This window comes from Pestalotiopsis fici (assembly GCF_000516985.1).
Source record: "Pestalotiopsis fici W106-1 unplaced genomic scaffold PFICI_Scf_13, whole genome shotgun sequence".
Lineage (NCBI taxonomy): Eukaryota > Fungi > Ascomycota > Sordariomycetes > Amphisphaeriales > Sporocadaceae > Pestalotiopsis > Pestalotiopsis fici.
In genome coordinates, this window is record NW_006917103.1 from 1,163,367 (window position 1) to 1,180,019 (window position 16,653).

General features: G+C 49.7%; 5 protein-coding genes across 5 annotated transcripts; 4 read left to right on the forward strand and 1 right to left on the reverse strand.

Annotated features, from left to right (window-relative positions):
* Positions 1-684: 684 nt before the first annotated feature.
* PFICI_14781 (uncharacterized protein) lies at positions 685-2,006 on the forward strand (the record flags this gene model as incomplete). Its single annotated transcript, XM_007843362.1, has 4 exons — positions 685-1,161; positions 1,221-1,229; positions 1,340-1,798; positions 1,869-2,006. The coding sequence occupies 4 exons, from the start codon at positions 685-687 to the stop codon at positions 2,004-2,006; spliced, it is 1,083 nt and encodes a 360-aa protein (XP_007841553.1).
* Positions 2,007-2,119: 113 nt separating this feature from the next.
* Positions 2,120-5,356, reverse strand: PFICI_14782 (uncharacterized protein; the record flags this gene model as incomplete). Its single annotated transcript, XM_007843363.1, has 4 exons — positions 2,120-3,441; positions 3,495-4,301; positions 4,391-4,862; positions 4,910-5,356. 4 exons carry the CDS (start codon positions 5,354-5,356, stop codon positions 2,120-2,122), a joined length of 3,048 nt encoding a protein of 1,015 aa, XP_007841554.1.
* A 1,349-nt stretch (positions 5,357-6,705) lies between these two features.
* PFICI_14783 (uncharacterized protein) lies at positions 6,706-8,766 on the forward strand (the record flags this gene model as incomplete). The annotated part of the gene is made up of 5 exons (XM_007843364.1): positions 6,706-6,833; positions 6,898-7,184; positions 7,243-7,665; positions 7,726-8,397; positions 8,465-8,766. The coding sequence occupies 5 exons, from the start codon at positions 6,706-6,708 to the stop codon at positions 8,764-8,766; spliced, it is 1,812 nt and encodes a 603-aa protein (XP_007841555.1).
* Positions 8,767-9,439: 673 nt separating this feature from the next.
* Positions 9,440-12,772, forward strand: PFICI_14784 (uncharacterized protein; the record flags this gene model as incomplete). The annotated part of the gene is made up of 5 exons (XM_007843365.1): positions 9,440-10,274; positions 10,335-10,485; positions 10,519-10,627; positions 10,684-12,499; positions 12,558-12,772. 5 exons carry the CDS (start codon positions 9,440-9,442, stop codon positions 12,770-12,772), a joined length of 3,126 nt encoding a protein of 1,041 aa, XP_007841556.1.
* Positions 12,773-13,284: 512 nt separating this feature from the next.
* On the forward strand, positions 13,285-16,560 carry PFICI_14785 (uncharacterized protein; the record flags this gene model as incomplete). The annotated part of the gene is made up of 5 exons (XM_007843366.1): positions 13,285-13,482; positions 13,533-13,753; positions 14,598-14,875; positions 14,956-15,386; positions 15,442-16,560. 5 exons carry the CDS (start codon positions 13,285-13,287, stop codon positions 16,558-16,560), a joined length of 2,247 nt encoding a protein of 748 aa, XP_007841557.1.
* Between the last annotated feature and the right edge of the window lie 93 nt (positions 16,561-16,653).

Here is a 16,653-nt window from a genome sequence, read left to right on the forward strand (position 1 = left end):
AGTACAAATAAACAAATCTAGCTATATAGGTTTAGTTAAATAAAGTGCACAAAACCTAATTGCCTCCCACAGCCCACCGGAAATAGCCGTTAAGCCGGAGGTCCCGGGGTCTGATGCTTTTATCCGTCAAAACGAGAGTTGTACCCATTACTTTAGTCAAAGTCAACTTTCCACAGTTTTAGGCTAGCGTTTATGCAAGGGACCAAGATAGGACGGACAGCGTAGCAGCGCGTGTGCATCGACGTCGCATTTTGAGCCATTCTTGCTTGCAACGGATTACGGACATGCATGTAGTATGGATTCCCGCAAAACTCATCAAGTCAAAATCAACCATGGTCAATACTCGCGAAATCAGATATCGGGATCTCTGTTGATATTCGGTCCGTGCAATAGAAGTTCGGCAGTGGATTCTGAACCGTATTTAACCCGAAGGACCCGAGCGAGGAATCCGAGTCCCCAACCCGCTAACCGTTAATCCCCTAGCCTTGATGGATGCTGCCAGCCTCCGTAAATTAGGCCGTGGACATGTAAACAGTCTTGACTCGGAGAACAAAATCATTGATGATCGCAAAGTTTGATTTTTCTCGTTAGAATGAATTGCATCTAAAACGTACCTAGAACACGGGTAATCGCCCATCTCATCCCACTCATTGTGGGCATCCTTGAACCCTTTCACTCGCCATCATGGAGGAGCAGCCATCGTCGTCCATCGGCAGTGGTCCTCTTGGGCCGCTGCGACGGGCCTCAACCACGCTGATCAATGCCAACCCGCAGCTGGGCATGTGGCAGGCGACAGGCACGGCGCTCGCCCACGTCCCCGATATCACAGAGCTGCGCGGTGCCGAGACGGGCGGAAACATTCTTTTCAATTCGCAGGGCCGGTCTGCGCGCACAGCGGTCCGTCGAAGCGACGGCGAGCTAGTGCCATTGGGAAGCGTATCAAAGCCTCGCTCCGAGACGTTTCCTAGAGATGCAAATGCCGGCGCCGGCGGCGATGAGCCGGCCTTCACCCTGCCGCGTCGCCAGACTCTGCTTGAAATGCAGAGCAGCGAACCAAAGGCTGGCTGGGGCGTGACGATCCGCAATGGTCTCAAGGCTTACTGGAGTTTCCTCAAGACGCCCATTGGCGTCATGATTACCATCTATTTTCTCAACATTGTTGTAAGTAGAACACTCGGATACTGGAAAGATATTTGTGTGCAGTGCTAACAAACACATAGGCTTGGGGAGTATGTTTTTTTATTTCTTTTTTTTGTTTTGTTTTTCTTCCTTCCTGCAATTGCAGTAACGCTCTTGGGTAAGGATCCTAGCAAGTCCATCTCTGTTGACTCTCATCCAGGCCATGCTATTTTTCCTGCTTCTCAAGGCAGCTCCCGCCATGAATTACCCGACCGCCGACGATGACAACTCTCCACGCAAGAAATGGCTCGAAATTGACAGTCAAATACTGAATGCCCTCTTTTGCGTCACCGGCTTCGGTCTAGCGCCGTGGCGCTTTCGTGATTTCTACCGCTACATGCGCGTCGTCTTTGTGCGGGATCGCACTGCTATGAGCAAACTCGCGGCCCAAAATAGCGGTTGGTTCCGAACCCCCGACTGGTACAACCACCACGAGGACGCCGAGGACGGCGCATCGGGTAGTGATCACCTAGCCAGAACGCCGACGTTCACGGGTTCCAAAGCACCACCGACAGCCATGTGGAAGTTGGGACTGGTGATTTCCATGATGGTCTGGAATACGCTCTTTCAAGTTGTGCTCTCATACTTTATGTGGGCGTACAATCGGTTCGACAGACCTGTACGTCATGGTCATCCTTCTTCTCCTAAATTCTTTCGCAGCAAATATCAGTCGCTAACATTTGTCGCAGACCTGGGCCACTGGTACCTTTATTGGCCTCGGATGTGGCGTTTCGGCTGTGGCAGGATTTGTATCGTGGTGGGAAGGTCGGAAAGTCAAGAAGATTGAGGGGCCCGATGTCATTGTCGTCAAGGACGTGGAGGCTTGAAGCGCACATAATTATCAGGATCACCGAACAAGTAATAACTTCTACTAATGCATAATTATATTCTCACTAACTACAACTGCTATATTTCACCAACGCATTTCCCCACGCTTAGTTCAGCAAACCACTCGTTTGAACGGGGTGATATGAACCCCCGGCATCAGGCCCTCGTCGCTCGCGCCTGGAAGAGGCTGTCCAGCTACTGCCTCGAGGACAAGTGGCAAGGGAAGCAGTCCCGAGCTCTCCAGTGTGTCAAGGATCGTTTTCAGATAGTTCCACCAAGTCGTCGGTACCACTGCTGTCACGGTATTATTCCCAGGCTGAAGGTATGCGGAAATGTCTGCTCTTGCATGAGTGATGTCCAGGGGAGGTATCTGGTTGCCATTGACTTGCACGCGCAATGAGTGCAGCACGTTGTCAAATGAGATGTAGGCTCCCAGTGTACTGGCAGTGGTGTTGGTCGTGTCGGTTGGCCACATGAAAGTCGAGGTATAATATCCAATCCCAGAAGTATTTACTAGTGCTGGAATGTCTAGCCACGAAGTGAGCACTGACAAGGAGTGTGTCGTATTGAATTTTGTCATGGGTTGCTCCACGTTGGAAATGTTTGAAGGGGCCTCCCAATGTTCCGCGATAAGCTCCCACTCCGTCAACTCAAACGCTGCTGGAACGCCCGAGCCATCTATAGAACAAACAGCATTGTTTGATAGGACTGCTTCTCCATCATTGACGGTGGTTGTCACATGCACGCCGAGGCCGCCACTCAGAGTGAAGTCAGCGCCAATGACGCCGGCTGGTGCAGAGGTAACGTGGTAGGCGGGTACACTACAGGTATTGTTCGAGTCAGTAAAAAGGATTATTGCCGTCTGATTCCCAGCCAGCTCAAGGGGAATCGTGGTAGAAGTCAAGTCCTGTTCATACACAAGAACCGGGGACTGGGTCCCTGTCCAAGGATTGAGGTAGTAGGGTGTCCGAGTGTCCGCGACGGTAACGTTGCCGGAGCTCGCGATCAAGTCGGCATATATAAGCGCATATCCACCCTCTGTTGTTTCTCGCCATGTCGTGTACCAGGTACCATTGGTGTTGGTGGAAACCTTAGGACACAAGCCGAGTGTGGATAGTTGGTCGGCGAGCTGGTCCTCATTGATTGTATAGACCCCTTCGGTGGCCTCGAGGACAGCAAGATGTTCTTCGAAAACAGTAACATTCGATGCTTTACTCGCTGTTGGATAGAGCTTCGGTGGTGCTCCAACAAATAATATGGGCAGACCAGATTCAGCGAAGCTTTGTAGTGTCGCGATGGCACTTAGAGTGAGATTAGACCCGCTCTGAACAACAAGAGCCTTCCACGCAGGGCCCTCTGGAGCCAGGACACCATTTTCTACTACGGCTTGAGGCAGTTCCAAGTTCTCCGGTGATAAGTAATTGTAATTCCACCCTGCTCATAGTTAGCAAGCGCTCGCGAATCTTATTGCGACGGGCGTGACATACCTCTTTCAATCAGTTCAGGCAACTCATATACGGTCTGCAAGCTTGTTGCCGACTCCTTGTTGTATATTGCCACATCAATCTTAGGAACACCCGACTGTTGCACGTGCTGCACTCTTGCCATGTAGTTCAGAGTCTCCTCAAAGCCGTGCTCCCAGACAGGCTCGCGCGGTGACCACGGCTCGGAAAAGTGATAATCGAAAGCTACATGTCCCGGCCAGGTCGTTTGGTAGTAATTGCCGGAAAATGCCTGTCCATGGATTACATATTGATTCACCCCAGCTGCAAAACCACGGTTGGCCGAAAACAAAAGTTCAGGGAGATGGTATCGGAATGCGGAACTTTTCACGGCGCCTAGTTCGTTGGAAATGACTTGTCTCCCGGCAAGGTTGGCAGGGCCGGCAAACTTGCGGTATAGATCAATCGAATCGAGGAACGACAAACTTTCACACTCTGGCGCATCGACGTCTGGGATGACTGTCTGCATATCCATTGGGAGGCCATACGCCGGCTGGAGGGATAGCGAGACACCAAGTCTATGAGTCCAGTCCGTCAGTGTAGAGATGTACTCCTGGTAACCCGCCGCCAGCGTTGCGCGAAAGTCATTGATGTATCCCACGCCTTGGTCATCGGTATCCAAGATGCATTCAAAAGATCCTGGCTCCGTGGGCTGGAGTCCAATATTGTTGTCTCGAAATGCTAGAAGGGGCAGGAAAGGTTTGATGTCATAACCAAACAATTCTTGAAACCTCGATGGCAAGGAGCGCGACCACGAAACATTTGACAGAATTTCGAGACTATCTTCCCATGCTGTACCAATGTAAATCCTATGTTCAAAAAGAAGCGCAGCGCAATGAGGGTGCGACTGGCATTATCATAATGAGTAGAAACAAGCTTACCATAGTGCCCACTATTCTGTAGCTGCTCCCGAATGCCATCAACCAGTATGTGCTCTTCCCAAAATTGAATGATTGTATCTGCACCCTTTGCATCAAAATGATCCACGACATAGGAACCTTCGTCAAAGATGGATCCGTTAGACGTATTGTTAAATTGTAGATTCTTGTTTCCAGATAGTTTCTGATAGAAGCTGAAAATCCGATAATGTTGTCCGTCCTCTTTTCCTTGCAAGGAGATCTGGACGGTACCGTTGGCAGATACCTGAGCCGTTTGGTCCAATAAACTGCCCGACGATAGAACATATTGGTCATACGTCACGTTTTCGATTCCAAGCAAGCCAGTCGCCTCGAACGTGATTGTTTTGTTTGAAGTAACACGAGCTGTAGCAAAAGACACCAGCTCGCCAGTTCCCCAACCTGGGATAAGACCTACGAAGGACCCATTGTCTGGTACTTCGGCTGTGAAGGGCACCTGAACTGTTGAGTACAGAATTCAGCATGCAGAGGGATTATTCTTACCAGATCCCATTGCAAACCAGTATTGTTTTGATTTGCAGGAACGCCTTGTCCTTGATTCGGACCCAGTGCAAAATCCATCACGAGACCATGTTTTTCGTGGGCGCTGAGAGCTGCGGCAAAGAGATTTCGATAGGGGACCGTACCAAAATTGTACGTAGACCAATCCGCACCGGCAGGTTGAGATCCAATTTGTCCTCCATATTCGAAGAACGGAAGCAGTTCGATGCCTCCCGCACCAAGCGAACCGCTAGCCGCAATGTCAGCTACCACAGTGTCGACATCGACACTGGCATCCGGCAGCCAATACCGAAACCTCGGCCGAACATTGGCGGTAGGGGTGGCAAAGGTTCCAGGATTGACGGCGGCACTGAGCTGGTAGTCGACGAGACATTGGCAAAAAGGAACAATGATGCAGAGCCAGGAGGCTCCAGAAGCAAGCCTCTTCATTATTAGAAAATAGAGATGTTCCACTAGGTAACGTACCAAAGTCGTGACATTGTGCAAATGCATGTCTGGGCTGTATCTACAAGCGATTGTATTTATAGTGCTACCAAGAGCTTGATGCCAACTGCGCGATGATCAGAGTGTCCAATGAAGTATACCATAGTAGTACTAAGGAAGCGGGCTCGGGCTAAGAGAGGCCATCGCACGGGTTAGCTGGCGACGAGAGTGGCTGAACAGGGACATGTCCCCTCTCTATCCTTGCATGCACCTGGCCGCTTAATAAATATCAACAAACGAATGGTTGCACCGGAAGGGCGATCATCGGTCTGAAGCCGAATAACGCGAGATTCTCGGGTTGCCGAATCCCCCAATCCCATTACCCCAGACGGCAACAACATCCGCCCCAGTCCAATCCAGGCACAAGTGTGGGGCCGCTTCATTGGGACGGGGACGGATGACTATTCGCACACTTGGAAGTTTGGCACCCAAATTGGCGGAAGGTTTTCGGAGATTGTTACGTGGATTGACCACCGAGGTGACAGCAAGGTAGCTCCGTACTTGAGTGTGTGCCGTGTGTTTCTATTGAACACTCGCGCCGTATTGACGCGATGCTCAGGCGCGGCGACCCGGCCAAGCGGCAATGAACCTAGTCGTAGTCCGCGCCGAGGTTTGCCCCATGGTGGCGGTATGGGCAGAGATTGAGGCCCATACTTCAGCCGTGTTTTCTTGGCCGCAGGAAATACAGAAGAAATACTCAAGAATAAATCTTAGGTTAATGCCAGGGGTATGACTGATGATATGCAGATTGACTCATCAACTGTCACATGACAGAGGCAACTTGGTCCTTGTTTCGATATGAAAAAAAGAGGCAGTCGAAATATTAGGTAAGCTCAGATGCCGCAAGGGTTCTTTCTTAATTCTTTAGCCAAAACCTTCGCTCCATATCAAATACCTACTAGGTAGAAAACAATGTTTTACCTTGTTGATATGGTACCCTACATGTTGGTGCCGAAAAAGTAAGTCGGCGCCTACCATGAAATGACTGCCTTGTGACACCGACCTGGTACCTTGCAGTCACGTCCAGATCAAACCTAAGGCAGCCTTTCTCCTGCCCATCGGCGACATTTGTTGGGGTGTACCTGGGAAAGACCAGCCAGGTCTCCGTGATGACCTATGCTTGTGTAGGATGATAAAAGCAGCCAAGTCTCCCCCCTGCATCCTCTTTTCTCTACTCCCATGCATTCTACCGTCCGTGGGCTTTGTATGGTTTCTCGTTGTCTTCGCAAGGTTGCCAATACAATCACATTCAACGTCTTATCATAGTATCTTGGCCAGTCGGCTAAATAGCTACCATGCACATCTCAATGCTTTTGTCGCTGATCTTTACGATCGCCACCTTTCTGCCTTGCGTAAACGGTCAACAAAAGACTGTATTCGCTGGCAACTACGTGTATCGAGGCGTGGTCAATGAAACTGCAAAGTGAGTAATCCACCATTCAGATATTTCGTGATCATAGAAATCCTGACCTACGACTGCGGCACAGAATCATCTCATTCTACGGAATTCCTTACGCGCACCCACCCATTGGAGACTTGAGATGGAGACCACCAGTGGTCAAGGACACAGGTTCGGAGCTGACGGAAGAGTTTTTATTTTATGATGCCAGCAATCGAGGTCCACAATGTATTCAGAGTTTTCCGCCCTGGTCAACAGAATCTGCCTTCGATTCGCTCACAACCGAGGCAGAGGACTGTCTGCGGCTCGACATCTTGGCACCCAAAAACCCAGCGTCTGAAAAGCTCCCCGTCATGGTTCAGATTCACGGAGGAGGTCGGTAACCCCCAAACCTCGAAAATAATCATCATCATTTTGCTAAGTAATCTGATAGGATACGTTAGCGGCAACACGTCCTCGTCTCCTGGTGCGAGCCTTGTTTACCAAGCAAACGGAAAACTCATCTATGTCGCCATCCAGTACCGCCTTGGGCCCCTTGGCTTTCTTGCTGGCGATGAGGTTGCCGCGAGCGGGTCTTGGAATGTCGGGCTTCTCGACCAGAGAGCTGCCTTGGACTGGGTTCGTAAAAATATTGAGTTCTTTGGTGGCGATCCTGAGAAGATCACCGTCATCGGGGAAAGTGCCGGTGGAGCTTCAGCCGGATTTCAGATGATGCTGAAAAAGAGATCAGACTTGCCTTGGCCCGACATGAAGAATACTATTGCTGGGTCGAGCTTGACTTGGATGGAAACTGGAGGGTTTAACGGGTTTGACTTTAGAGATCCGACAGGCTTCCCATTTCGTGCTGCAATAATGGGTAATTCTGCCTTCCAAACACTCGTGAGAACAGTCAGATGCGCTAACCTTTAGCGAACAGAATCCCCATGGTGGTCCCCCATGATGAACAAGGATCAATTGAACAAGCAATATCAGCTGTTCCTTAGAGAAGCCGACTGCTCAACATTGGACTGCTTGCGAAAAGCACCCATATCAGCCATCAAGCTTGCTACAGAAAGTTCGTACAATATCAGCTATAACGACGGGGACTTCGCCTATGGGACTTATTACTGGGGTCCGGCTATGGACGGAAAGGTTATCCCAGAACATCCGATGCAGGCGTTCAAAGAAAACCATGTGCTAAACATACCTATCATGATTAATCATGCTCGCGATGAGGGGTTTGAGGCCTCAAATGTCTCCATGACCACAGAGGCCGAGGTGGCAACGGACCTCGAGATATTGTGGCGTAACAAGTCCTTTGTTACTGACGCCTTGAAAAACTATCCAACTACCATGTTTAACAAGAGTGTTGTCGAAGCTTTGGACTTTGTTTCAGCTCTTCGAAAGGCTACTGGTAGCAACATTAGTTTCAGCGACGAGTTCGCTCGTCTAGAATCGCTCCTCGGCGAAGCGTTTGTAAACTGTCCTACCAGGTTCATCGCGTCGGCGGTCTCTCGAAGGGGCTTGGATACATTCAAAATGATCTTCGATGCAGGCAGTCAAATTCATGGCGCAACGCATCCATTTTTGTTCTCGGATACTGTTAATGGTGAGCCTCTCCGAAACTTATATATCTACTAGGTAACAATTCACGGCTAATCATTTCCTCGAAACAGCTTCTGGCGAGATTACGCACGGCCCCATCACCTTGCCCGGAAACGAGAAGTTGGCTGCCCTATTGAGAACTTACTTCATCACATTCACTATATATGCAGATCCAAACGAGGGTCCTGCAGATGATGAGCGGAGAGTTAGACCAATATGGCGAAGATATCTTGAAACAAAAACTGACAACAAGAAGATATTGGTTCTCCGAAATAGTACTGACCCCGCAAGCACCACAAGGATTGACGATCCGGATGACAACAACCGTTGCGCATTCTTTGAGTCCTCTTCAGCATACTTGGAAGCTATATAAGCGTGTTAAAAGTAGCTCACGTACTCTATAAAGTACATTTCCTAGCTGAGTAGTTGACTTCGTTCTAAAGCAGAGAAGCATACAATTAATCCACCCCGTCGTGGTGCACTGTCTTGAATATACTGGGATTATTGTCGAAATGCATGGATTAGTAGACACACAGGAGCGCCGACTGCACCACCACGGCCAAGGCTGGATGTGTTCTCTGTCCGAGTGAGATATCATAGACACTAGTGACATTGGCCATAAACAGCAACAATTACTAATAGGCTTGAAGTCCAAGCCGCACCAATTAGAGTCCCACCCGAGAATAAACAATGCCACTATGATATTGGAGTGACCTAGAGCATGCCAGGATACCGGCAATTATTCTGCATACCCCGCAAAGATCGGCACCGGAAGTTCCGGGAGCCTTCACAATATCGGTTGGAATGCGAGAAATCCGAGAAGTATTGCGAAAGAGTGGATCCTGTCTCCATGTACAAGGCGAGTCGGAACGAGCAATGCTGCAAAGCGTAATTTAGGTCTCGTGCTAGATATCCCCGAGCAATCAATGTCCAAGGTAAAGAGCATTATCCAATAGTAGTATAAACAGGATCTATAAAATAGAGAAACATGCCGAACACGCAAATGAGCTCGGGCTCTTCATGCTGATCATTACTGAGCAGTCAAGATGGTACTCCTGCGCCAGTTCCAGCAGGTAGCCCTGTTTGCGCTGCTATATTTCAATGCGACCTTGGCCTTTAGCAACCTGCCAAGGGTTGAGCAAAGTACAAATGAGCTCCTCCAGGATATCGTGACCTGGGACCAGTACTCCATCATGGTTCGTGGTGAACGAGTTTTGTTCTTGTCGGCAGAGTTTCACCCCTTTAGATTACCCTCTCCAGGCCTCTGGCTAGATGTTTTTCAAAAGATCAAAGCCATTGGATTTTCTGGCGTGTCCTTCTACGTCAACTGGGCGCTGCTCGAAGGAACACCCGGAGAATTTCGTGCAGACGGAGTGTTTGCGCTCGAGGGCTTCTTTGATGCTGCGACCCAGGCGGGTATCTATCTGCTAGCCCGGCCCGGGCCTTATATCAACTCAGAGGTCTCGGGAGGAGGCTACCCGGGATGGACTTCTCGCCTCAAGGGTCCCATCAGGACAAATGCTACTGACTGGCTGGACGCGACTCAGAATTACATCACCAATATCGGCGCCATCATCAGTAAAGCCCAAATCACCAATGGCGGGCCAATCATACTGTTTCAACCTGAGAACGAGTACACCATCTGTGCTGCGGCCCTTGCCGGTGCCGACCTTGGCTCAATCGGCGACCTCGGAGAGCTGAGCACCTGCCTCAATCACTACTACATGGCCGACGTGGAGGCCATGTGGCGAGAGGCCGGCATAGTGCTCCCCTTTTTGATTAATGATGCTTTCCCGATTGGCAATTTTGCGCCTGGTTCTGGTGTTGGCGCCGGGGATATTTATGGGTTTGACGGATATCCACTGGGATGGGGTGGAGCATGTGAGACGACAAAGATATCAAGAGACTGTTCGGGGACTGACATGATGTTTTCTACTTTAGGTTTCGACCCTTCGAATTGGGACAGAGAAAACGCCATTTTTCCTACGCTGGCGACCAACTTTACGATCCACGAGCAAATGAGTCCTAGCACGCCATTCTCAATTGTGGAATTTCAAGGAGGGACGGCTGAGCCATGGCAGGTATTCATAATGTCTTTTTTATGTTTTGGCTGACACTTTGGTAGGGGTGGAGCTGGCATTGACTCATGTGCTGCCTTGCTCAATAACGAATTTGAAAGAGTATTTTATAAAGTTGTATACGCTTTTCGCACGACTATACTCAACTTGTACATGGTCAGTTTGATCGAGATCAGGATCGTGTGGTTGACATGCCACTAACGACTAAATAGATGTTTGGAGGCACGAATTGGGGGAATCTTGGCCATCCTTTGGGATACACCTCTTACGACGTTGGCGCTGCCATCAACGAGAAGCGTCAAGTGACCCGAGAGAAATACAGCGAGTTGAAACTGCAAGCAAACTTTCTCCAGGTCTCTCCTGCCTACTTAACGTCAGCTCCTTCGGAGGGAACCTTTGGCATCTTTACCGATACCAGTGATCTCGTTACTACCGAGCTGGCTGCGACAGAAGAGGACGGGGCCTTTTACATTGTCCGGCATAGTGACTGGACTACCCATTCTACTGTCAACTACACCCTTCGCATAACTTCTAGTGGTCGAAACTTGACGATTCCCCAGATGGGAGGCTCTCTGTCGCTACCAGGGCGCGATTCCAAGATCCACGTAGTCGACTACGATGTTGGTGGCATAAAACTGGACTATTCATCTGCAGAAATTCTCACATGGAAAAAGTCGACTTCAAAGACAGTGCTCATCATGTATGGTGGAATGGGCGAAACGCACGAGTTTGCTCTATCCTCCTCGTCAGGCGTTCCAACCAGTGTGGAAGGCGACGGTATTCGGTCTGCGCATCTTTCCGGGTCTACAGTTGTGCAATGGGACGTCCAATCGTCACGCCGCGTTGTGCATTTCGGCCGAGGTCTGGAAGTGCACCTGCTCTGGAGGAACAGTGCCTACCGATACTGGATTCTTGATTTGCCCAAGCCAGACCCAGTAGGCAAGTTTGTCTCGGCATCTCGAGTCAATGATACAGATGCGTCAGTTATCGTCAAGGCCGGATACCTCTTGCGAAACGCCACAGTCTCGGAGAACTCGTTGCATTTGTGTGGAGATGTCAATCAAACGACTACGATTGAAGTCATTGCAGCGCCTCTGAGCTGCGGTGCAACGTTATTTTTCAATGGTCATCAAGTAAATGACACGCGATACGTGCAAGGCCGCTTGACTGGCACCGTCAAGTACTATGAGCCAGAGATCATTCTGCCTGACTTTGGAGCACTGGAATGGAAGCATATTGACTCCCTGCCCGAAACCACGGACAGCTATGACGACTGTTCCTGGCCCCTTCTCAATAAGACCACTACCAACAACACTCGGTCTCTCACCACACCAACTTCCTTGTATGCAAGCGATTACGGGTTCCACAGTGGCTCGCTGATTTACCGTGGCCACTTTGAGGCGACGGGCAATGAGTCTAGCTTATTCCTTTCCATTTCAGGCGGCAACGCGTTTGGGCACTCTGCATGGTTGAACTCGACATATTTGGGATCCTGGGCAGGTGATCCGAATGAAGCCATCCATAACCAGACATTTGTCCTCAACTCTGCTCTCCAACCCATAGGCAATTACGTCATTACGGTTTTGATCGACCATATGGGTCTCACCGAAGTCACATTTATTGGCGCCGAGGGCATCAAGGAGCCACGTGGAATTCTTGACTATTCGCTCTCAGGTCACGCATCACAATCTGACATTACCTGGAAGATGACGGGAAATATTGGTGGAGAAGACTATCTCGATCTCAGTCGTGGCCCACGCAATGAAGGGGCTCTGTTTGCAGAACGCCAAGGATATCATCTACCCGGTGCGCCTATTCTTGATATGCAAACAAGATCGCCCATTGCCGATGGTGAGGTAAATGCAGGTGTTGGGTTCTATGCCACTACATTTGAAATGAATGTCCCTGCTGGTTATGACGCCCCCATGTCGTTTGTCTTCACAAACGCATCACAAGAATTGAATGGCACTCAGCCCGAGGCATATCGAGTCCAGCTTTTCGTCAACGGTTGGCAGTTTGGTGAATATGGTAAGACTTCTTAGCTCCCGCTCCGTGTGCCCTCGTGACGGCATCTAATTCGTGACAGTGAACAATATCGGTCCTCAGGTCTCGTTCCCAGTCCCCGAAGGTATTCTCGACTATAATGGCGAGAATTATGTTGCGCTGACCCTGTGGTCCCTGGAGTCGATTGGTGCAAAGCTCGCTGGGTTTTCCTTGGTGGTAGATCAAGCAGTACAAAGTGGTTATACCAAGCCTTTTCTGGTCGAGGGTCAATCATATGAGCAGCGGTCTGCATATTGATTCTTAAACTGTTCTTTTGGTTGAATTTACTTCCCGATAGGCATACCCAAATCCGTGGCGTTTTGAACAGTCAAGAAAGCTTTTGCCTTCCCGAACAAATGACATCCTTGATGGGTATGCGGAAGAGAGTATTCATGTTTTTAGCGCTGCCATTATCCAAGTTTCAGCTAGCCTAACTGTTAAGGTTAATATGGACGATAGCGGATAGCATTGCCCATTCTCGGGATTTTCGGGTTTGTCGCGTTCTTCGCATCCATCGCGTTTGTCGCATTTCGTCAGTTTCACTTGTTCCACATGTAGTAAAATGGTGATCTCAAGCTTTTTGGAAATACTGCAGCCTAGACTGGTTTGTTTTTCCTCAGATTCTTTAGAATGCCGGTCGTTATTTATACCAATTGATTTTTGAGCACAGATAAATCATTTTGTTCATAGCAAACATTCAACTTTACTCTTGATCTCTTGACCACACAACTTCTCATAATATCAGCCAGTTTAATCACGCCTGTGACAACATGGACCGACTTCGCCTCTGGATGGACAATGTGCGCAGTTTCCTTGGCAGCTCCTATTTTGATGGTCACCACAAGAAGAAAGTCCATATTGTCCAGCTTTTACTAGTTGTGCTCATGATTATCCTCTCGGGCACACGCGTAGCCGTCAAGCCAAAAGGCATTCCCACGACGAGGGCAGACACCATTGGGATCGTTATGGTAACAAGTTCCAAACGCAGGTCCTAGATTTGTGTACTAAACGCTGTTAGGGCATCAAAACCTTTGTTGTTATCACGTACCAACTCGTGACCACCCATGTACAACGATACAAGAAATGGGCGAGCCTCAAGGCGTACTCTGTCTTGAATTTCATGGAAATCCTCTTTTGGTTTGTGGTGATCATCGTCACATTTATGGGCATATCCACTTTCTGCCAAGGGGCCAGCTGTGGATTGAGCTGGATTATAGTATTGCTGGCTGTAGCTCTCATGTAAGTGTTGACAATGCGGCCAACCTGCCAGCTTGCTGTCTTTACTGAGACTGAATCGTGCACTAGGATGCTCGCACTTTGGACAGCCGTGGTATCGTATCAAGAATTTCGCTTCTTTAAAAGCTCAGGAGTTCGGCCAGAGTCTGTATTTTCCAAGCCCAACACTCACACTAATATACAGTCTGGGTAATCCCTTGAACGTGATGAGGGCTGCGATGGGACTAGACCTGAGGAATGACATACGATAGAGAGAGTTCTCCCAGCTCCATCATAGAAGTGCAAGAATAGACGATAATCAAGGTCGCAAGACAATTATTACGAGAATTATGTGCTGCCTAGTGCCGGCAATGAAGCAACCAGAATTGAGGGATCGAACCCGCATATGCACGAGAACCCTTGAGGAAGCGGCACAGCACAATGGTGGCTGTCAAGTCCCGGTTTGTCAGAGGGTTTCCTCAGCTGACCAGCCGCGTTCTCAGAGCCACGACGACCAGGCGGTCTGCATGCTGATGGGAGATGTCACACTACCACGGAATATCGCCTCATCAAATCTGATTTTCTAAGTTGGCACATTCCGGTTATCTGGCTGTTGGCGATGTCCCACAACCCCTTAGCCGCAAATACCACCCCTCTCCAAACTCTGGCGCAATCGGCCACGATGCGACTCATGCCAAGGGGAATGCTGGCCCGCCGTCGCTGTCAAAGCATCGTTATTCATGCATAGCTTGCAAGAAGCGCAAGGTCCGCTGTAACCGGGAATTGCCATGTTCAAGGTAACTTTTCTCCCATGTGAGCCGTCGCAAGGTTACACCATACTAATATGCTGTTCTCATCTCTCGTTTAGTTGCATTGAGACGGGCCTGGAATGCGTTGCGAGTACGCGGGCACAGTATACTCGGCGACGTTATCCGGCTGTGCCAGACAGTGCCACCACACAGTCCATATCATCACCGGCTGCTGTTCATCGCAATGTCACTGGTGCATCTGGACCAGTCCCCAGCTTCGGGCAGTATGTAAGAGTCGCCCTAGAGATTGTGATCATCTATCTAATGGTGATGACTGCCCATAGAAATTTGTGGCAGGGGCTCTCTGATGAGGTACGCGACTCTCGTCTTGGCGTCTGTCGGATGTCTTGTGTTGATGCTGACGAATCCAAATGACACAGTTCACAGAGCCAATGACATCAAAGGCGCAGAGCCCAGACAGCGCGACACTGACGGCTTTGGAGGGCCCTAGTTCAGACGCGAGTGCTCTGCTTCTAAGCTCGGCTCCAAGGGACAGTGGTTATCAGGACCTTTATCCTTCGGCAGCACATGCCTCGATTCTGTGGCAATCGTTTCTCCAGAATGTCAACCCGCTCTCCAAAGTGATACATGCTCCTACGATGCAGTCGTATATCATCGAAGCAGGCAGAGGCCCCGCTACCCTAGATCGTCCAACAGTGGCCCTACTGTTTGCAATCTATACTGCAGCTGTCATGTCCATGAGCGATGTTGAGTGTCAGAATAACTTTGGAAAACCCCAGAAGACATTACTTTCTAGTTATCTATTTGCCACTCAGCAGGCTCTACAAGTGGCTGAACTTATGAGAACACCAAGCTTCATGTTGCTGCAAGCTTTCACGCTCTACATTGTAAGACACATCTTTCAAGAAGCCTTTTACCCAACTTGCCCTTAAGATTATACAGATTGCCGCACGTCATTTGTGCAATCCCCAGAACACATGGCTCCTCTCAGGAACGGCAGTCAGAATGGGCCAGTTACTCGGTCTACATCAAAACCCTCCGCGGGGCGACCTGTCAATCTTTGAAATACAGATGCATAGAAGATTATGGTGGCAGATCCTGCTGATTGACGGCCGCGGCGCGCAGCTGGCGGGATCGCAGAGCACCCAGCAGTTCTCCAACGCCGCCGACTTCTGGCTGCCGGGAAACTTCAACGACGCAGACCTCGGCCCGGACATGCTCGAGGAGCCTGCCGTGCACAATGGCCCTACCGAGGTGATATTCTGTCTTTTGCGATACGAGCTGGGGCGGTTCCTGAGCACGGCCGCACCGATACTCTACAGCCGCGAGATGTCGCTTGAGGAGAAGGATCGTCTGATCAACGAGTACGAGGACCGAATTGAGTCTAAATACCTTCGGTACTGTGACATGGCATCGCCGCTTCACTTGGTGGCGTCTGGCGGAGCTCGGTCGGCCCTCTGCAAGATGCGGCTCATGGCACACCACCCATCACAGTACGCCTGCGGCACGTCCATACCCGAGTCGGAACATGACATGCTTTTCTTCAACAGTCTTAAAATGGTCGAGTACGACGTTCTTGGAAAGTCAATCAGATCTCTAGACAGCTTCGGATGGCACACGGATGTTTTCTTTCAACTTGATGCATTTGTCTTCATGTTGATTGAGCTCCGCCGACAAAAGCTGGGGCCGGACGTGGAAAAGGCCTGGAGACTGATTGACGACGTGTTTCGCCATCATCCGACGCTTTCCGGGGAAGGTTCAAGTGAACTGAGCCTGGAAGTCTCCAAACTGGTCTTGAAGGCCTGGAAAACGAGGGAAGCTAGTCTAGTAGAGACTGGAATTGTGCCGGTGCAGAAACCTCCCATCATTACACAATTGCGCTCTCGACTAAGAGCAGATTCTGAGTACGACTTCATTCTCGACAAGACTAGCGAGGCAGCTAAACAGCAGTTTACAAACGTTGACATGGATGCATCGATGATGGTAGACTGGGACTTTTGGGACAATTTTCTCCAAGGAGACGGGGTATTGCAGAGTCAGGACTTCATGAATTCTACGTGAGACGAAACAATAGGGAAGAATCATTTGCCGGGCACCCTGCACTGCTAGTCGTTCGTCGTTAGGATTAATCTTGATTATTCAATCAGTGAGACT